Genomic DNA, 22,538 nt, shown 5'->3' on the forward strand with positions numbered 1-22,538 from the left:
TACCTTTTGCTAGATAATTGGTGGAGATTGGTTGGATGATTAGTGGATTGAACACATTGTAATGGAGGGTCCCAAATTCAAGGATGTAGATCAATCAACTGTATGAGTGGGTTATGTGAACGGTCTTGATCATGGATGACTTGAAACGATATACATGTTGGGGGATGGTTCTTCGTTTGGAAAAAAATGTTCATTCCCTCGTGTCTGTTGACGTGGACACTCTCCATGATGATTCCCACTTTCTTTGCTGGGCAGTTTCTACTACAAGATTGATACTACTCCCTTAGATTGCAACACGTGTTTGTATAAAAATAAAAAGAGTAGCGTTCAATGGCCAACAGTTTGGCAAACATTTTGGCAAACACATTTTTCAAAACATGGGTTAGAGGTCTTGGAATGGGCTGATTTTTGGTGAGGATGATCTCTATGGTGAGGAGATCATCATCACTAAAAATCAGCCCATTCCAAAACTTCTAACCTCATTAAAAATGATTTACAAAAAATGGACGGTTCACGATTTTTCAACCTGTAAAATGGGGCTAGAAGTTTTGGAATGAGCTGATTTTTGGTGAGGATGATCTCCTCACCGTAGAGATCATCCTCACCAAAAATCAGCCCATTCCAAGACCTCTAACCCATGTTTTGAAAAAGTGTTTGTCAAAATGTTTGCCAAACTGTTGGCCACGGATAGGGACCCAAATAAAAATACCCATCCACGTGGCCAACCCAGAGAGCCATCTGTTAAAGATCAAACATATGGCTGCACTTGCAAACGTGCTGAGATAATCTATAGCCCCAAAGAGGAAGAATAATGCCGAAGTGATCACCTCGGACTGGAACCTCATATCCCACTTCTTGATGTCAAAGTGTATGAGAAGTGTAGATGCTTTTCATTAAGAGACGAGTGAAAAAACATCTATGATTTCCATCCACTTCCCATCAAGAAGTGGGATGAGGTCCCAGCTTGAGGTCACTCCAACACAACCGAAAGAGGAAATACGCATTGTACTTAAGATCAAGGTGCATTAAAAACATCTTGGAAATATATTTTTCTATTAAAATTGCCCTTAAATTTTTTTAAGGATAATGTTGAAGTAAGATTAAAATGTACATCGATTGTACATTTTAATATGGTGGTCCACACATTATCATAGATGCTTTTCATTGAGATACTATTGAAGCATCTATAATTATGTGTGCACCACCACATGAGAATGTCAGAATCTATGTACATTTCAATGTTACTCCAACATGACCTTTTTTAATTTTTATTATTAAAATACCTCTAGATACTTATTTTCAAGGAAACACTAAATAAATAAAAACATTTAACAAGAAAAATTACTTAAAAGTCCTTGACGCTAATTTTTCTTTTAATTTAGTCATTAACTTTGGCGGATTATCAAAATAATTCATTTAGTAATTCTTCTTTTCAAAACAATTCATTAACCTCACTCTAGACATTTCTCACTATTGTAATGTCGATATTGCCTTAACCCATTCAAATTCACTATTTTTCATACCAAAAGTTTGATTTTTTGGCATATCAATCGAGTTTTGAAGATCTATTTTCAAGTATTTTAAAGATGTATGCAAAAAATTAGAATTTTTCAATTGTTTTGCTTTCTTTTTATATGAAAATCAATCGAAGATTGTTCTTTTGATTTGAAATTATTTACATAATTCGTTATATCAAGTTTTAAGTTGATATTTCCATGTATTTTAGTTGGAAAAACTCAAAAAAAAAATGAAAATTGGTGAATTTTACGGCATCAAGGTCCAAAAAAAATTAAAAAAATTATTGTTGAGATCACCAATGTTTTAATTATTGTTGACCTTAGCAATAAAAATAATTGGTGAGGTTGACAATAATTAAAAAATTGTCGACCTTAACACTGTAAAAACCCAACCAATTTTTTTTTTTTTTTAAAGTTTTTCCAACTAAAATACATGAAAAGATTGATTTAAAAAATTTGACATGATGACTTATGTAGTTGATTTCAAACCAAAAGAACCATTTCTAATCGATTTTCATCCAAATATGAAGCAAAATAATTGAAAAAAAATTCTCAATTTCTTATATACATCTGCAAAATACTTGAAAATAGTTTCTTCCTTCTCAAACCCTTTTCATTGGAATGGAGTCTAAATCTCGATTAAGATGTCAGAAATCCAATTTTTTCTAACGAAAATGGTGAATTTGAATGATTATGACAGTTTCGACATTCTAATTGTGAAAAATGTCTAGAGTAAGGTTCAAGAATTATTTTAAAAAGAGAGATTTACTAAATGAACTATTTTGATAATTTGTAAAAGTCAAGAACTAAATTAAAAGAAAAGTTAGCATCAGGGACTATTAAGTAATTTTACCAATTTAATAAGGATAGCAAGTTCAAATTTAAAACAGAGGACAAAGAGGGTAAGATACGTCATTTCAGAATAAAGAAAGGGTACCGAGAGGATAAAAAAAGTTCGCATTAGTGCCACGTCATCAAATCTAACCTGGCAGTACATACTGATACATTATACACACGCGTGAGCCTTTAAAAGCGAGTAGAAACCAAAGTCTATCTCTCACTAGTCACTGCTCCCCCGGCGTGGCATTTGCCTTTCATTGCTCTCTCTCAATTTTCTTCAAAAATCAAAAGCTAGTAAAAAAAAAAGACTTCCAAGGTCTAAGAGCCATCGATTACTTTGTCTGCTTTGTTTCCTTCTCATTCAGAATCACTCAGAGTTCACAAACAGTTAGAGAGAAAAACAAATCGAGACTCTACTCTCTCTCTCTCTCTCTCTCTCTCTCTATCTGAGAGTCTCTGTCTTGTTGCTTTGTTTGGTTCTATTGAGTGATCTCTACTGCAGTTTTTGGCGTTCTCATAGCAGACAATAAAGCAACACAACCTGAAGAACTACTGTGGTTCTTGTTTTTTTCTTTGATCTCATTGTTCTATAAGTCTCCCATGGATCAGTGGAAGAAATCATTACGAGAAGATAAATTTCAGCACGGAACGAAAAGTCCATCTTTCTCTTCGACTCTTTTAGACGCCATTTACCGTTCAATCGACGAAGGAGACAGGGAAGGAAAAGATCAAAACTTTGTTCATTACAGAGAAGCCATGAAAAAGAAGCAAAACAGTACCAGCAGCACAAGAAGAGCGGTTAACACAATAAAAGATGAAGAAGAGATGGAGAGTTTCAGAAAAGCTTGTATGATCGAGAAATGGATGGAAAAGAAGGTCAGCGAGAAGGTTGTTGTTAGGCGGAAATCAGTTCCTGATTTCGATCGAAAACTAAACAACAATCGTTCTTCTACTGTCTTCCATTCGACTTCAAGTTCTTCGGATTCTAGCTGCGGAGGAGTTTTTTCGTCCTCTGAAGCAGAATCTGTCCACGGATCAAGATCATCGTCCTTCACCTCGCAGAAGCCTAAACCGGTTCGAACCGGTGCTTCTATCAAGTTAGAGAGGTCTCTGAACTTTGAAGAGAGGAAATCAAACGTTTATGAAATTGATCATCACGAGAAAAACTCTGTTTCTCAGCATAAGCAAAAGCACGAAGGACGCTTCAACAAGACGAAATCGAGAGCTTTGAAGATCTACGGAGATTTAAAGAAGGTCAAGCAACCGATCTCTCCAGGAGGCCGGCTTGCGAATTTCCTTAATTCGATGTTCACAGCACGAAACACAAAAAAAGCGAAAATCGGTGAAGATTTAGGTTATGAGAGGAAATCGAAATCTGCGCAAGCATCGACGTGTTCTTCGGCTTCTTCGTTTTCGAGATCTTGTTTAAGCAAAACTCCTTCGAGAGGAAAATTAATAAATGGCATCCAAAGGTCCGTCAGATTTTATCCTGTTAGTGTGATCGTGGATGAAGATTCTCGACCGTGCGGACACAAATGTCTTTTCGAAGATGATCCAAACTTAATGTCGCTTAATGAGGAACTCAAAAACCATCTCGTGGAGAAGAATCGAAGAGTCGAAGAAGCTTCAAGAGATCTACTCAGAGTTTATCTAGAAAATCGAGAGAAGAATAATTTCGGTTCAAGAGATCGCGATGATTATGAAGATGAGGAGGACGAAGATGATGCAGCGAGCTGTTCGAGCTCTGATCTCTTCGAACTTGACAATCTTTCAGCGATTGGGATCGAAAGGTACAGAGAAGAGCTTCCAGTGTACGAAACGACTCATCTCGAGACGAATCGCGCCATCGCTAGTGGCTTCATTCTGTAGTTCAATAACCTTAAAAAAAATGATTTTTTTTTTTTTTAATTTTTATCTTTCTTAATGACTGGTTTGGGGGTTTACATGACATCTGGTAAAATTTCTTTTTCCCAATCTGTGTGTATTTTTGTGAATTTTTGTTTTTTACGAAACAGGGACAGATCTTCCAAAGGTCTGAGGAATCATAAATCTCGAATTCGAAGAGAAATCGAAATCGTGATTAAAGTGAAAAAATAAAAAAAGAAAAAAATAAATAAAAGAAGGTAAAGTAGTTGATGAAGATTCGAGATCGTGTTCACACGCGACAGTCGAAGACGACACAAAGGAGGTAAAGTAAAGCTAAGGCAGATCTTCTCCATGAGAGAAAGAAAGAGAGAAGAGATTTTGCTTTCTCTTGGGCCCTCACCTCAATTGAACGTATGGTGTCGTAAAAAATTACATCATTTACTTCAGTTATTAAGATTCAGAATGGCGAATAATCACTGACTCAATCTCACTTCAGAAGAAAATGCTGAAGTGAGACGGAAATTTACATCGTTTCAGACGTTGTTAAACGTGGATGCTTTTCATCGAGATAAGAGGGAAATCATCAACGGTTTTGTGGGCACCTCCATGTCAGCGATGTGTGGAACGATGTAAATTTTAATGTCACTCTGGCACAACTCTTATATTTATCTTATTATTTTTTGTGTAATCAAATAAGAAAAAAAAAAATAGCAACTTTTTTATCAGTTACATACTCACATTACTAATCCAATAAAAATATTATCTAAAACAATAATTTTAATTAATTATCCAATACATAATTTATATAGAAATTGTCATATGGGTAATAATATTTTGCTTACAACCTCTATGTTATTTTATGGATGAATCTCCTGCTATCAATTTCTCAATCTGATCAAAATACAAGTGTTAAATGGATGGACCACAAAATATTCGTTGTCCTACAATGATGGATGTGGGTTGTGGATGCAATAAACGCAATGTCTTCGGATTTGTGCAAACAATTCGAGCTTGATTTCATCTTTATCCAACTTTTTCAAGTTTGCATTAGAAAAATTATTCAGAGGTCCAAGTCGTTTGATACATAGTAGAAGATATTAGGATAATAGATACATCAAATTTCTTCTATATATTTTCAAATATTTATAAGTTTTCCTTTGGATGGATGCAAAAATCCTAATCCTAGATTTCAGTAATCAAACCCTCCCTTGACTAATACGTCAAGTCCAAGTCGAATACATATCACACAAGACTCCGATGTTGGATTTGATATTTATTTATTTGTTGCGTTCATGGTGGTTTCTCCACATCCTTTGGGATGGGATTAGTCACTAGTCAGTAGTCCCTATTATCAAACTCAGCTCTTGTTCATTTAATTGAAACATTTCATTGAGAGACTCTCTTGTATTCGTGGTGAAAAATATTATAACTTTTGAAAAAATCATAAACATCCTCATATGTGGAATCATGATTTGTGTAAAAAAAAAATGAAATATCAAAGATAATACAATTACACAAAATACAAAGATTTACGTGATTCGACAATGTGACTTCATCCACAGAACAAAACAAGAACAATCACTATTTTTTCATGAGTTTTACAACCCTAGACCTAGATAGAAGTGCTAGCTGTTGCCCCTCACAACTCTGCGTAACACAACATAATATACAATATTCTGCAACACCTTTGATTTATAATTTTTTTTTTTTTGTTATTTGTTTTATTTAAAACTTACTTTTTGTATAGCTCTCAAAAGGTGTGTAGTGTGCTACGATGAAAGCGTGCCATGATATATTTATTAAAACCAAAAATAAACTTAAATAAGTGATTTTGGAGTACCAAACAATCATAACACTGTGATTAAATTATAATAGTGTTCTTTTTTGACTTACGTACTCTAACTAAATTATAAAGTTATCACTAATCAATTCTAATGGCTCTGGACACCTACTTATTGAACTAAACCACATTAAATAATCAATGGGCCTATATAGAAAGTAAAATTATCACATCAATACCAAATCTAATTGGAGATTACTTATTGACTAATTTTGTTTTAATCTTGAACTTGTCTTCATCGATTTCAAATTCCTAAATTATCCCTAATATGATAGACCAAAATAACCTAGAAAATTATTTATGGGAATGTACAAGGGCTTCAAGTCCGCCAATCCAAGGGTTGTTCTTAAAAAATCATCTATTTTAGTCAAAAAAGAAAATGATTGGATGACTGAAACCATCAATATTACTTGCATTCTTTTCGAGGATAGGACTTAAATAAAATATCATTAGAGAATTATAGGCGTTTTGTGAAGGTTTGATAAAATTTTTACAATATTAGGGAAATTAAATTATATACTGGACCCTAATTCATCTGATCATTCTTCCTTTTGATCAAATTTCACATGGGTGTGACATCCTATCATTCTAGGGTTTGACCCTTCACTACTTCCTTCATCATTATCATTTGTCTATTACAAGTTATTAAAAAGTGAAATTGTCTTATTTATCCATTTTATCAAGGACTTCTAATATAAAAAAAAAAAAAAAAAAAAAAAAAGAAAACACCAAAAGAGTAATGTATAAGACAAAATTGTCCACTCATATTGACAACATATACCTATTTTGGTAAGAAGACATAAATACAAAAATGGATATTTATCTTTTTTTATTATTATAAATATGTCAAAAAATTTGTTGGGTCAATAATTTTCTTAAAATATTGGCCAGTTTAGGTATCACTAAAAAAAAAAAAGTTCAACATTCAACCCATCCATCTCTTAATCAGTTATGACCAATGTATAGAAGTGCCAATTGGAGGATTAGGGCAGAGATTGGTTGAGTCCTAACACGGCTCTAAAGAGGTTGGCTATGCTTGAAGTTGACCTTATACTTCTATCGGGCTTAAGTTGGTTATATCCGAACCTGATCCTAATATAATTTAATTATCTTTTATACAAAATCATACATTTATCTATATGAATATATATACATTTAAAATATATTCCTAGGTTGAGCCGGTTTTGGCACTATTAAGCTTTAATCCATCTGAGCCTAATCCTATCTTTGCAGGCTCAAGTTCAAGGCCCTAACCCTTCTTTTTTGGGTGGGCTAGGTATGATTAATGAGCCAACAAGTTCAATTGATACCCTTATTTGTCTAGACTCTCATAATAAGTCAGACATACAAATTCCACATGGTAGGATTTAATTCATTCATCTAAGGTAGAAAAATATTTCATTATTAATAGAAATCACATTTTATATATTCTATATAATTAAAAATATATTTTTATTTCTAGTAAGTTGAACCAATCCTGCATTACATGAAAAAGAGCAAATTAGATGTGACTCTTTCAAGCACTACATGGAAAAAACAGTTCAATATAATGGACTTGAACAACAAATTTACCCATTTTTTCATGTAGTAGTGACTTATAATTAGCAGAAACATCTTCTTAACCTTCGAGATTGATTTTTAGAAATACTATCCATAAGGAGTAATTTTCTTTTCAATTCCAAATCTCTTCTTTTGTCAGTTTGGTAACATCTAACAAGTTCTAATTTTTTTATTTTCAATCTCATTCTTCGCCTACTCACACTATGGTGATCAAATCACTAAATTTTGGATAGAGTAAAATATTTTTTCTAAGAGAAATTGTATATCTTTACTTTGGTTATAGATTTAAATAGTTTTTGAAAATCTTTTTTCATATCATATTTAGATTGATCCATATCACTCCAATTGAATGATTGCAATACTATCGAGGATGAACTTCCTAAAGACACTAATAAATGATATATATATATATATATATATTTTTTTTTTTTTTCAACAAGAATCGTGATAATCTGACTACCCCATGAGGCAAATTCAATCGACTATCTTGATATGACAAGTTCGACAATCATAGATATTTGCTCATCGGGATACACAATTGCACTTTCTCATAAAAATGAGTATTTTGAGGGAATCATGTATTCTGAAGAGTGCAAATCTATGATTTTCAAACTTTTTACGTTAGTCGATTGAGTATGTCACGTGCGGTAGTCAGATTATCACAACTCTTTCAATAATAATGCTTCAATTGTATCTAATTTTCATAAGCATGTTATTTGATTATATCATCACATGCTCATCATATGTGCTTAATCGTCATTTTGTCTCGAACTTTATTATTCGCCTTTTCATAACTATCACACAACTTGAGTAGAATGATAAAAAAATTTCAATCTTTTATCGAAAAAAGAAATAGAAATTCTATCACAACACCAACTATTGCTAATACCACCCCAATTCACATGTTGATCGCAGAAGAATTAGCACACATTGGGTGGGCAATAGAGAAAAAATATAAAATTTTATTGTCGTACGTGACATTTTCTTGCTTCGTCCCTATCTATTTTACGATGACTAGAGTTGGGATCTCTAAGGTGTGGCCCTGCACGTGCTGTACATTGGCAGCTGAGGCGTAATTACGGCTCAAGCGTGCTAACATGGACAAAGTAAGTACATCGTCCAATACAGTCACGCACGTGATATTCTGGACTGGCTGTCCGAAACCAGTTTCGGGCTTAGCACGTGTGTCTTTCTGACACGTATCCCCATAAAACACTTGGACTCTTTGAGTCAGAAACAAGATATCAATAATCATGTAAGATGATCTTTTGCCTCCTTTCCACCTAGCAAATTAGTCATTCGACACGCGTCAAAGTATTACACGTTATCCAACACACACCATTTTTTCTTAATTAAAGTATCTACAATGTTTCCATTATGACACGTTTCCATGGATACGATGCTCGAAAATGAAACAAAGTCAGCTTTTTCCTAAAAATGGAGAGAGAAAAATATCAATGAGTTTGCGAATCCCGAGAAGAAATTGTGACATATGGTCAAAAAAATTTCTTTGCTTTTTTTGAACTTTTTTTTCCCTCTCTGGTCTTTGAAAAAAATTCAATTTGATTTATTTTTTAATGGATTTATGAAACATGAAACGTTAGTGCCTCGTGTGAGATGCTTGACTATGTGTCATAATTCAAAGTACACATTCAATAGAGTTTTCTAAATAATAAGAATTAAATAACATAATTTTTATTAAAAATTTAAGATTTATGTAAAATAATATATAACATTTATAATGGTTTGTCTCAAAAATATTATATTCAAATATTAAAAATTGTTTTAAAAGATGACATAGAGTAATGATTTTATGTAGTTAAAATTCACTGAGTTATTTATGAATTAATTGAAATTTCGTAAGAATCATTTTTGTTTTATTGGTAAATTATCAATCAATAACTTGGTCATGACAGGAGTCGAATTTAGGTTTGTGGCATCATCTTCTATAGACTCTACCACCTAAACTAGGCAATACCTTTCTGTTGGAATAGTCTTAAAGACATGAAAAAATCATAGCATAGTCGTCAAAGAAACGTGCAATCCCCATCGAGTAAACATGATATCCAATTGTCAACGTAAAACATGTATCTTTGAGGATGGAACACATTTCAAAGATAAAATTTGAATCGTATAAAGTAACTTATTTTGATTGAAAAAAATGGGATTTCTTTTGATGGTCCATGCATAGCCTTTCCTTTCTCTCTTCTTATTTGAACAAACTACTGTTTTCAAAATGGCATTGAACAAGTGGTAGAACCAAGTCTGAAGTTCAAAATAAATCTAAAAAATTGAAAAGAACCCTCAACTTCTAAAACATACAATGCACACGCGCACGCTTACGTGTGCAAGCAGGAGCGCGCGCGCGCGCACACACACACACACACACACACACACACACACACAAGTGAGAGTGCACCATTGTAGGTGGCCTCTGAGGAATTAATGCTCATGTTGGTTATCAACTCACAACCTATGGGAATTAACCGCTTATCGGTCCAAAATTGCCATTAATCCAACCTATTGGGGTTATAAGACTAACTTAATCAAGACACTTAATTAATTAATTAATAATAAATATATTATTATTTACGATCATATCTTAATGGTGGAGATTCAATATCACCATCGATTTGGTATCACTCTTGTTGAATGCGCGGAAAAAGTGGTTTACCCCTAAATGTCCAAATAACTACAACACTTGAAGACATTTTAGGGCAAACAAGCTACCTCAGGGTTGCTGTGGCATTTCACCCATAACCTCAACTAAAAAAAATATAAAAGAGGATAATTAGAGAAAGATGTCCCTTAATATATAGCATTGTATAATTTACCTAGCTGGCCCATGTGATAAAATTAACGTTTGATTACTTTGTGAAAAAAAAAAAAAAAAAAAAAAGCTAATAATTATGGCAATCCCCTGGATTGCAATTTGGGATGGCTCATCAAGAGTTTACTTTTACCAATTTGGTGACATTAGTGGATATGATTTTGCCCGAGGACTAGTCGATAATTAAGGTCTCAGACTTGGATTATATTACTGCATAAGAATTTCCTATTCATATGGATAACATCCTACATTATAATTAATTAGATTGGATGATTCTATTAGTAGTAATTAATAAGGGACCAAACAAAAGTTGCAAATTGACTTTGTTGTCACATCTTTGGGGCACATTGTATAAAGTGAGTCACTACCAAGGGTCATTACACACCCACCATCACTTACAACTACTCACAACTTTGCATCTTGGGTCAACAACGTATCCCCTTTTCGGATCTCATCGAATCTTTACATTTCTTCATCCAAAGTGGGAGAGGAATATTCCCTTCAACTATAGATCAATAGTGCTTGCTGATTGACTTCAGAGTCAATACTGAAATAGGGAATTATCCTCGAGATGCTTTTTGAATCTCAACTATTTGTTACTGCCTGTCTAAAGATTTTTTCTAGTATAACATCTGGCATTTACAGTTGAAGCCTATTTCAAATTTGATGGCCTATGTTACCTGATTCGTTGGTTCACTCAGTATGAATTTGGATTCGTGGTTCGTCAATCAAGAATGAACCCGGTTCTAGGAGTCGATAGATATGATGTTATTTAAATGTTCAAGTGATGAATTAGGGTAAAAAAGATATCGAAGATGGTTGACTTTGAGAAGAAAAAAATCAGATTTGTTTTATTTACAAGTTGAAGATGAGGGTATTTGATATTTTCTATTAATTTATCAATAAAGATAAAGGTCAAAGGGGAATGATTTCAATTTTAAAATTTAGGGGATATCTTATATATTATCAATATGTGAAGGGAAAATAAAAAAAATAGTCCAACTAGCCTAACTATTCTTGTGCTCAAGTTGTGGCAGCAAAAACCATGATCTAATGCTTTAGGATAGTAGAGGAAAAAATTCTATGAACTTCGAAAAAAAAATTGCCATTCATTTTCAAAATGTTAGATTAAGTTCAAAAGTATTTTTATTTTATTTTATCATATCTGAATTTTTCCATGTAATCTAGAGGTCCGTGGTGTTGGATTTCCAATGTGTTAATCCATTTGAGCCGAATCTTAGTAAGGCTTAAAATCTTACTAATTAGGAAAGTGTTTTTTTATAAAAAAGAAAAAATTAACATAATATTAAACTGAGTAAAAAAAAAAGAAAAAAAAATCTCAAATCCGGTCAACAAATGTGGAATGTGATTTGACTTTTGAGTATCTACGTTTTTTGCGTCAGTTTAGCAGGGCTCTACATAAAATAGCCAATTTAATTGGTTCGTTGTATATCAACAACACATATTGCGTTAAGCTTGGGCTTAGAAGTCTGAGATAGAAAATAGTGTGTGGGCCTGGGCCTAACAACACTTAGTTTGGACCAGCCTTCGATATAGAATTACTTGGTCCACTCATTGCCCATTACACCTTACATATATACAAAGCTAATTTCTATGTGGCTAGATTATTTTTCCAAAATTTAAAACAATCACTTGATTAAAGGAGCGAATACTTGTAGATCACCAAGAATTGATTTCACCATTGTTACTTATAAAAAATCTCTTTTGCACTTCTTTGAGATGAAAATGCATTTTCCAAGGGGGTGAGAGAGAGAGAGGATTTACTTCATTTTCTATTTGTCTCAAAGAGAAGACCAAGGTCAACAAGGGTATGTCATCTGTTTGAGAATTTAGGGTATGTCTAAATCACCTTAAAATTTAACAATTCTTCTCCTCATGACCTGTCTTCACTACTAATTACTAACCATTAACTCTCTTGCTTATAAAATAAAATAAAAACTATGTATATATATAGAAGAATAACCATAGAACTTTTGAGTCCATTAATGCTTCAGACGACCCTTTCCCTTTGAAGAATATATGATTCAAAGATTTCATTTCTTTTTAGATTTTAGAATGACTAGATCACAGTCTTGTATGTGAACCTATTGATGGAGACGCCTTGATTGATTGATTGTATACCATATGTGGCATTGTGAAAAACATATCGTGGCACTTAGTGGCTTTTGGGTGTATGATTGAGAGAAAACCGGCTATAGTTGATTAGTAAGTGTGGCACCCTAGAAACCTTAGTAAGACTTTTAATTATTAACATAGACAGTGTAGAGTTTTTCCAAATCTATATGATAAAATTGGTCGATTATCCTCCCTTGTCTAAATCTATATTCCCTACAAAAATATATCTCAATGATAACTTCAACTTTATTACTTCATTTATAAGAATCCCCCTCCACTCCCCTCGCCCCCACTTTATTTTCTTTCTTCTTCTTCCCATGATCTAAAAACTCGATTAGACGCCTTGTCTCATCCATGGACGAGATTAAGTTATCTCAGACGAGTCAACTTGTCTCTAACAAAATAAATCATTTAATTTGATTAATAAATATATATTTAAAAGTTAATAATTATAATTTCTTAATAAAATATGATAGAGTATAAGATGTTTAGTTATCAAATCATATTTTATTTATATTAAAAATATTTCAATACAAAAAAAAATAAATAAAAAAAACACAAAATATCAATTGATTAGGTCAAAAATTTTAAAATATCATCCAAATCATCTTGTTTATCTTGCGAGATAGTGTGAAGTTTGAGACCCATATAAAATCCGGCTCGATGCTTCTAAACAATATGGAGATGACTTGAAGCCATGCTTCTCTCCTTTTCCATGATATTCCACCAACTTATTGTTTTTCCTAATTAACTAAAATTAGAACATGATTTCTAAGGCCCAAACTCTAAACTATTGGGGTAGATGGGAATGGGAATGGGAAGATAATTCTATTCCTATTTCAACCGTAGCCTCGAAACATCTCGTTGGCCCGAAAGAAAAGTCCTTAATATGATTCAGTCTCATCGGGTGAGCGAAAAAATCATAAAAAAAATCTTTGGTTGACCACACCAAATAAAAATCCAACCATGCTAGATAACGCCACGTGTACCAATAGGAATGAAGGATCAATATCCTTCCCAATCTACTGTCTATAATAATTAATACCGCGTAAATTAGACGGAAAAACTAGAAAGTCCATCGATCGATCAAACTTCAAAGCAACCTCTTTGAGAACTTTTGAGCAGAGAAGAGAGAGAGAGAGAGAGATCAGATCATTCATCGCACTTCGGCGTATTTAAGCATCGAAGAATATATAAAACTACTGTAATTTCCGTCAAGATGAGTTTCCTTTTCGGCAAGAAAAAGAGCCCTGCAGGTGAATATATTTCAATTAATTTCTCGTTTTTTCTAAATATATAAATTTCAATAAAAGATTATAACGAAAAAATTCGAGATTTTGCTCATACAATTGGGGTTTCCGAATCCTTTCCCTATTTAATTATTCTCTCGCGGGCTGATTTTTTAATTGAAATTGAAAAAAAAAAAAAAAAAAACGAAAGGGTTTGCTGTTTTTTCTGTTGAATTTATTATGAATTTTTCTTTCTAAGCATCTGAAGAGAATTTTGTTCCTACAATCAGATTACATTAGCTTCAGTAATCACAACAAATTGCAGCAATTAGGGTTTGTAGTGCTTGTTTGAACCCTTGGGTTTTAAATTTTTATTGATTTTAAATAACCTAAGTGTGTAATTTTGGTTGTTAAAACAGTGAGGTATGCCTGTGTTATGAAGATTAGAATCAATAAATTGTAGATCGCAATTCTCTATCATATAACAAGACGCTTACCTGATCATGTAGAAGTGTGGAAACCCACTCTGGTGCTTCTTGATAGGAACCCAACCAATACACTAAAAATACCCATGTGTCAGTGGCGCTCAAAGTTAGGCCCATATCTCTTTGAGGTTGTAATATACCATCACACTTTGCTGTGAATGTCCTCCATAGCTTACCCTGTGGCAGCTTTCACTATGTTACGCTTATTTTTGGGGCACTAGGTAGAGGAAACCACAAGTCCGGCCTTCCAAGGTTTGAATATGTGACATGGTGTTGGCTCTGATACTAAATTATACGAACCCAACCGATACACCAAAAATAGCTAGGCGTCTGTGGTGTGAAAAGTCAAGCCTATATCTCTTTGGGGTCGTCACATTTCCCTTGCCTGATCATCAGAGCTACACCTTCTTGGGTTTGTGTTCTTGTCTAGGTGACCAAGAGAGGTAAGCGTTGAAATTCATTCCCAAGTAGACGGAAATGTTTAAGTAAGCACATTCGGTTCAATTAATAATCTATAAAAATGTTCAAATACTTCATAGATTGGATGGTTGAGATCACCTCATAATGTCAGCTTTTAACTTCGAAAATATCTTAAGTTGACCCGATGTGGTTGTGAAATTTGCTAAGTATACTAGTATTGTAAAGGTTGTAGAGGAAAGGGAATTGGGGACAACAATAAGAAGGTACCTAGCATTTTCTATGCCATTTTCCTCATGGTATTTATGTTGTTTCCATATACATTTTCAATTTGATTTCCCCTTTCCCTTATCACATGAATTTTACTGGTCGTTTCCCTTTTCCTCTTTCCATAGAGTTTCTCCCACCCACTTCTCTTTCTGGCAGTCATGCCTTTAACGACACTCATGAAGTTCAAATTTATGTGTTGTATTCTTATGCGTCGTTTTATTGTTCAGAGCTTCTCCGGGAAAATAAGAGGATGATAGACAAATCTATTAGAGAAATAGAAAGGGAGAGACAAGGGCTACAAGCGCAAGAGAAGAAGCTCATTCTAGAGATAAAGAAAAGTGCTAAGCAAGGACAAATGGTATGTTTAACTCTTTTATACTAGTTACGATTTTGTTGGATTGTGTAGCACTTGGCATGTTGTATCAGCGAGTCAACTTATCCTTATTCAAGGGTTTAACATAAGCAGCGGGGGTCTCTCTATTTACCTTTGTATAGCAAAGCTTAATCATTTCAACGTTAGTATTTTATTTTTATTTTTTTTATGCTTGTTAATTTTAACAATACGCGAGTCTTTCAATGCCTATTTTCCATTCTTTGTAGATTTGTTTTGGGTAGGATTTTCACTTTAAATAGCCTAATACAAAATCCATTATTTTAGTATTATTATTATCTCAATTAGGATTCGTCTGCTCTTCGTTCTTTGCTGTCTCTTTCATAACTCAAAATGGCTGGCTTGGAGCACTGATTTTAAAAGTTTTGGTAGTGCTCAGGTATTTGGCAGCATCTAGCTATATGTACGTGTAACCCTTTTCCCCATTATGGCTATGTAACAATGACACAGGCAGATGTTTTACTGTTTTACACTGATGGAAGTGTCAAACGAACTGGCCCCATCGAACCCAATTCAATTACTGGTCCATACAATGTACTCCTTATGGTAGTAGATGTCATTTTTGAAGTACTTTTCATTATTTTAAGTAAAAGAATGTGTAAGATAATGATGTAGGACAACCTGGTCACTAGTATTCACCATGTAAGCATTTAGCTTTGCTTCTTTTAAATAATTTTATAAATTTGGTTTAGAAACAGGAAAGAGAAAGCTAAGGGTAGCTTACAATATGCAAATATATGTCATCCAACAATCTGTGAATCACTTGACGTATTTCAACAAAGTAATAAATCAAGAATGCCAACTAATTGCAACTGATGCAAGATAATTTCATGTTGGTGGAATCTTTTATGCTTTCTCACCAACCAACCTTACAGCCAGCATTCTAGTTTGTATTGTGATGTTGCCTCTCATGCCTAGTGCATCATTTTTTCAGTTTTGCACCTTCATTGGTTTGGTTCCTTTAGTAGGTTGTGTGTGTACATGTGTGGTTTATTTAACTCATCAGTTCTTGTACCTAATACTACTCTTAACAATTTAAGTGCTTTTGTGCTATTAAATTGGATCACCTACTATGTGATTATCTGTTTGTCGGAATGCAGGTAGCATGATTAATGAGACTAAATAAGAGGAGCTTCATAGCCATCTGAACCAAAAAAAATTCTGATATCAGTGTTATATACTATTTCAGGGAGCTGTGAAAGTAATGGCGAAGGACCTTATTAGAACACGTCATCAGGTTGAAAAATTCTATAAACTTAAATCACAACTCCAAGGTGTAGCTCTTAGAATTCAGGTACTGTTTGCATACTCTGGTTTTATATTATGTTGATTTCTTTATTTTATGTGTAGCAAAAAAAGTCTTCCTGAGATTCCTCAACATGTTTTCATCACTGTCTGGTGTTCCTGTTGAATACTTGTTACCTATAGTTCCTTTTGAATACTCTATCTGATTTAGTGATGCAGAATAATATGCAGTGTGGCGTTTCCTTTATTTGCTATTATTATATTTTTCAAAGTATCTTTGTAAAGAATATTGCATAATAGTTGTTGGCTGAAGTGTTATGTTCTCACAAGTTCATGTTAGTCACAGATAACCATCCACTATGACACCCGAATGGTATGCCTTAACAATTAAGATGACCTTTTGAATTTAACAAATTACTATTTTGAAAACCCTGGATTTGCTCATTTTGTATATAGACAATTACTCTACTGTTTCTTGAATCCATTTTATCTTCCGTAAGGAGTTTGTGGAAAATATATAGTGATGATAGGAGGAATGAGACACTTATAATTTGAAAAAATAAAAATAAAATTGTTTTAAACTCCTTCGATTCTAGATCACTGAACAAATATAATGAAATAAAAGAAGGAAACTGACAGGAGAGGTTTGCTTTTGCTTGTTGGTTATCATTTTTATCTCTCTTTGCATTGTAGCTATTACTTTTATAATTATTTCTAATCTATCATTAGTTCATAATTTTTGGCTATTTGGAAGGAGAGAGTAGCCGTGCATTTGATGGATTGAAGCACTCAGTGCAAGATATCATTTTTTCAATTCTAAGTTTTCTGATTTTCGATATGAAGTCTTTAAAGAGTTTTTAAGGGTGTCTTTTTTAAGGATTTTATTTGTTGGTGGGATTTGGTCAGACACATCGTTGGTCATCTCAAACACTTTTGTCAACAAAACTTTTACTTATCTTTTTTTTTTTTTGGGGGGGGGGGGGGGGGGGGCACAAGTTCAACAAATTTTCTAAGAAGAAAGAAATAATACAACCCTAGCTAAGGGAGACACCCTCCTGAGGTTAGAACTGTAGAGAAACTCCCAACCAAAGTAACACAAAATGGTCACCAATGCAAACTTGAACTTTCGGGTATCCCATAGGTTGCAATCCCCACAATTTTTGTTTAATTACAGTATTTTTTGAGCCAGAAACTTACTGAATGGTTGGCTCATTTTCATAAAAAATTCAGACATTGAAATCGACACAAGCAATGGGCGAGGCCATGAAAGGTGTGACCAAGGCAATGGGCCAGATGAATAGGCAGATGAACTTACCATCATTGCAGAAGATAATGCAAGAGTTTGAGAGGCAGAATGAGAAGATGGAAATGGTGACTGAGGTGATGGGTGATGCCATTGATGATGCTTTGGAAGGGGACGAGGAAGAGGAAGAAACAGAAGAGCTTGTGAGTCAGGTGCTCGACGAGATTGGAATCGATATCAATTCAGAGGTATAGATGTCTTTTTAACTGTCTTTGTTAATATAAGGGGAAGGGGAAGTTTTCTCGAGTGCAGAGGTTATGTTGTTTGAGAAATAATTCTAATGTTTGTTGTTTGAATTGTTCAGCTTGTGACTGCACCTGCATCGGCTGTGACTGCACCAACCGCAAATAACAAAGTTGCCCAAGCTGAATCAACCGGGAATGAAGATGGTGGGATAGATAATGATCTTCAGGCAAGGTTAGACAATTTAAGAAGAATGTAATCATCTTGTGTTGTATAGTATAGTATATAAATGTAAGTTCGACTGTGACAGAAAGTTATCGATGATGTAATTAATGAGATTATACCTGAATTTAATTTGATATTTGAAATGCTGGTGATTTTAATCAAATTACTTGATATGCTGCAACAGATTATGTCTTCTAATATAGAAGGAAAGTTCTTACTTGTGCCCTTTTTACATATATGACCATACATTCCTAAACATGTGTCTTCATACATATGTACACGTACATATTGTTAACTTGATAAGATACCAATGTCGGAGTTCTATAAATACATGATTTAAAAATATGGGTGGGGGAAAGGAGAAAGAAAAAACTTTTCAGAGAAGTGCCAACCTTGACAAAGCTTGTATTTTTCACCATTTTTGTATTGAAAAAGGATGCTAGTTGCGAGTTTTGGTGAATTTGAAAAATGATTTTGTATTAAAAGTTATTTTGAGTACAAGTTAGATTTTAAAATTTGCTTTATGTTAATATTTTTCAAGAACTTTATGTTGCAAATCATGTAGAATCTGAGAAAATAAATAAAAGGATCAATATGTAAAGACTACATATATCATACACATCAGTATGGATTTGCACCATTTTGGGACCTTTTATCATTAATCAAAAGATGTGATGGCTGACTGCCAAGATCGTTTGGAGGATCCTCTGATTTTCAATGAAAAACACTTTCCTTTCTAACTTCGTAAGATTTTAAGACTTAAAAGGTCATTTTACTAAAATGGATTACTATATTTGCAATCCAACCCCCACAGCACTCTAAATTTCATGAAAAAACTAAGTTCCCATGGGGAGGAAAAAAAGAAAAAAAAAAGTTGGTTTTGAAAATAAACTCCTAAATTTAAAATAAAAATCAACAGTAAAAAATAAATATTTTTTGAAAATTTTGTCCTCTTTACCACATGGGATCATGTTTTTGGATGCCAAGCACAGAGAGGAAACCTTACTTAGTAATCATTCTTCGATAAGATATTTGAAAATAAAGGTAAGTGTAAGAAGAAAGTCCAAGAAGGTCCCGCCATTCCAAGCTCTCGGTTCTGTCGTCTCTATTCTTGGAACAACACGCCACTGTCTAGCACTTCCTTTTCCACAATATTACAAGTTTGCCAAACTCTTGTTAGGATGGCAGAATCTTGTCGAATGTAATTCAATTATTTATTTAGTCATCTTCGAGGTAACACATGCTTGTTTAGGATACCTAAGTATTAATTTATCTAATAGAACGGCAAAACCCAATGTCAAAGTCATTTTATTGATTGATATCAAAGTTGAGGTTATTTTAATATGTGATACATCCTCAGAAACTCCGTCCAAATCCATCATTTTGTGACCATAAAGGACAAATCCAAGACCATAAGAAGCACAAACCCCTCTTCCATGTTTTTCCTCTTTGCTTTGCTCGCTCTCATCTTCATATAAAAAGAAAAAAAAAAAAAAAACAGAGATAATGATTGTAGGAATCGAAGGGCAGCAGATGAAGCAAAGGAAGGTGCATTTCAAGACTAGAGCATCTCCGGTGTCCACGTTACCAGTAAAGAAGGAAAAGCCCCCTAAACCAACCAAATGCTGCAGTGCTAATGGCTGCATGGGGGGGATGGGGTCCACCTCTCCCGAGCACCACCACCGGTCCACTCGTAAACTCCATAACAAGGTCATATATAGTTAGTTAGCTTTCTCCGAATAATTCATGAATTACAAGCGAATAATAATAATACGAGTATATGAATTATCCACGATTTATCAAATTAAAAAAAAAAAAATCAAGCATAAAAGAGTTAAAAGCACATTTTTATAAAAAAGATCTAATCCATTTTATTGCTAGTCATAATGAAAATTATATGGTTAACAATTTAATAAAATAATTCGAATTCTTAATTTTAAATCAACTTTCATGAGGTTGATATTGTATTCGTGAGGTTGGTAAATGACATTTGTTTAGTTGTGGTGTGCCTTGATTCGGTTTACTTAATTTGTTGATAAAGATGACTGACAATGAAAGACGAACCCCACCCCAGAGAGTGCACAAGGCAATGTGTACAACACAACTGGAAAGGGTGGAAGATTATCTCAGGTACTATATTTTGACCTAACTCACAAGAATGGTTTCTTCTTCTGCTTCCATTTACTAACAACTATTTCTTATTTCTTCCAAATTAATTTCTGTCTAAATTGCTACATCCCAGAGTATCACCTATCTTGACCAGCAATCTCGATCTAGCAGTCATCATAGATCAAGCCAAGATCAATGGATGGTATATTGAGCCACACGAGGTCAGTTTACATTCTAAAATTTCTATCCCTATAAAAAGAGTCGTGATAATATGACTCTCCCACGTGGCATACTCAATCGACTCCCCTATCGTGGGTGTGCCAGGACCATAGACTTTATGCCTCGAGATATACAACCGCACATCCCCATTACCACTTGGGGGAATCTTATTATCCCCACTCCTATAAAAAATGATATTCAAGATCCAAGAAAATGGGGTGATGTTAGCAAACACGAATACCAAATATATTTTAATATAATCTTTTTTTTTTTTACAGTGATTTAAGAACGAGTTTTGATTGTCATTACATAATTAGATTTTTCTAAATGTTACAAAATCTCAAAATTTGTATCTACTAAAATCAGGGGCGGAGCCAGGATTTAACTCATGTGGGGGCAATGTAAGAGTATAAGTTTTTTTGTGAGGGCAACGAAGATTGTAATTTTTTTTGTGGGGGCAACATAACAATGGAAACTGTTTTGTGGGGGCAACTAAGAGTGTAAAACAAATTGGGAGAGCAATAGTTCATTATTCACCATTGTTATCTATTGCAATAGTTCATTTCTCCAAAGAAGGTTTGAAAATTCTTATGGGGGCAAGTGCCCCCATTTCCCCCACTTTAAATCTGCCCCTGACTAAAATACCAGTATAGATATAACGTTGACCAAACACATGATGAGGTTTTACTTGGATGTAGAATGCAAAATTTTACAAACTTGAAAATATATATATATATATATATATATATATATATATATATATATATATATATATTTTCATCTACACATTTTAGTTTGAAAATTCAATGGCTTTTGATTTTTTTTAAACTTAATCTAAATCGTGAACCCTAAAAGATTTAGGTATCCTTTAGGCTGATGTGACGGATCATGTTGGATGCTACATAAACATCCACATAGAACTTTATGAACATATAACCCAATCGTACTTTCACAATTTTCAACGACCCATATGTCATATACATATGAAATTTTTTTTTGCTGTATAAAAAACTTTTACGAGGTATTAAAAGTATATCCATGGGACACAATCTACAGATTGAACTGTGTGAACAAATAGGCCAAGGTAGCACTGCTAATATATATCGAGGATCATGGAAAGGACTCGATGTCGCTGTGAAGTGTATATACCCCAACTTCTTCAACTCAAATTTGAACGGTGTTGCTTTCTTTGTCCAAGAAATTGAGTCATTATCACGACAACGCCACCCTTTTGTACTTCGATTAATGGGGGCTTGTCTAGACCCACCGGACCATGGGTGGGTGGTCACAGAGTTCTTAGGCACGACACTGCAGGCATGGTTGCATGGACATGAGGAAAGGCGGGATGAGAGGTCAGTCCCTCTTCCGCCATTGGAAGATAGAGTAGCAAAGGCGCTGGAGATCGCCCAAGCAATGCAATACCTCCATGAACAAAGGCCGAAGCTAATTCATCGTGACTTGAAACCCAGTAACATATTCATGGATGATGCTATGCATGTCCGAGTAGCTGATTTTGGCCATGCTCGATTCTTGTCAGATGGAGAGAAAGCACACAGTGGTGAAATAGGCAAGATTTTAAATCTCATCTCAAGACTATATCTTACGCAGAAGAAAAATTGAGACCATCTCAGACCAAGATATTTCAAAATGATCTTCAAAATTTTGATGTTTGGAGGAAAATATTCCGAGACTGTCAAACTTTAGACCATTTAATGAACATTATCGGATAAAAAAAAAAATGACGGATTTTTTCAAAAAAATCTTGTAGGGACCTTTGTTTACATGGCACCAGAGGTGATACGATGCGAGCCGTACAATGAGAAGTGTGATGTGTACAGCTATGGTGTGATACTCAATGAACTCATCACTGGTG

General features: G+C 33.9%; 2 protein-coding genes and 1 pseudogene across 2 annotated transcripts; all 3 read left to right on the top strand.

Moving 5' to 3' along the window:
• The first annotated feature begins 2,545 nt into the window (after positions 1 to 2,545).
• Positions 2,546 to 4,345, top strand: LOC147412213 (protein BIG GRAIN 1-like A pseudogene; annotated as a pseudogene).
• Positions 4,346 to 13,649: 9,304 nt separating this feature from the next.
• Positions 13,650 to 18,518, top strand: LOC147412214 (vacuolar protein sorting-associated protein 2 homolog 1). The gene is made up of 5 exons (XM_086457712.1): positions 13,650 to 13,845; positions 15,218 to 15,348; positions 16,571 to 16,675; positions 17,857 to 18,117; positions 18,234 to 18,518. The coding sequence occupies exons 1-5, from the start codon at positions 13,809 to 13,811 to the stop codon at positions 18,369 to 18,371; spliced, it is 672 nt and encodes a 223-aa protein (XP_086313838.1). The 5' UTR covers positions 13,650 to 13,808; the 3' UTR covers positions 18,372 to 18,518.
• A 1,283-nt stretch (positions 18,519 to 19,801) lies between these two features.
• LOC147412215 (serine/threonine-protein kinase CTR1-like) lies at positions 19,802 to 22,285 on the top strand. Its single transcript, XM_086432631.1, has 4 exons — positions 19,802 to 20,047; positions 20,379 to 20,467; positions 20,580 to 20,667; positions 21,722 to 22,285. The coding sequence occupies exons 1-4, from the start codon at positions 19,844 to 19,846 to the stop codon at positions 22,283 to 22,285; spliced, it is 945 nt and encodes a 314-aa protein (XP_086288757.1). The 5' UTR covers positions 19,802 to 19,843.
• Positions 22,286 to 22,538: the final 253 nt, after the last annotated feature.

Source organism: Akebia trifoliata, chromosome 1 (assembly GCF_017979445.1).
Source record: "Akebia trifoliata isolate Shusen 1 chromosome 1, ASM1797944v1, whole genome shotgun sequence".
Lineage (NCBI taxonomy): Eukaryota > Viridiplantae > Streptophyta > Magnoliopsida > Ranunculales > Lardizabalaceae > Akebia > Akebia trifoliata.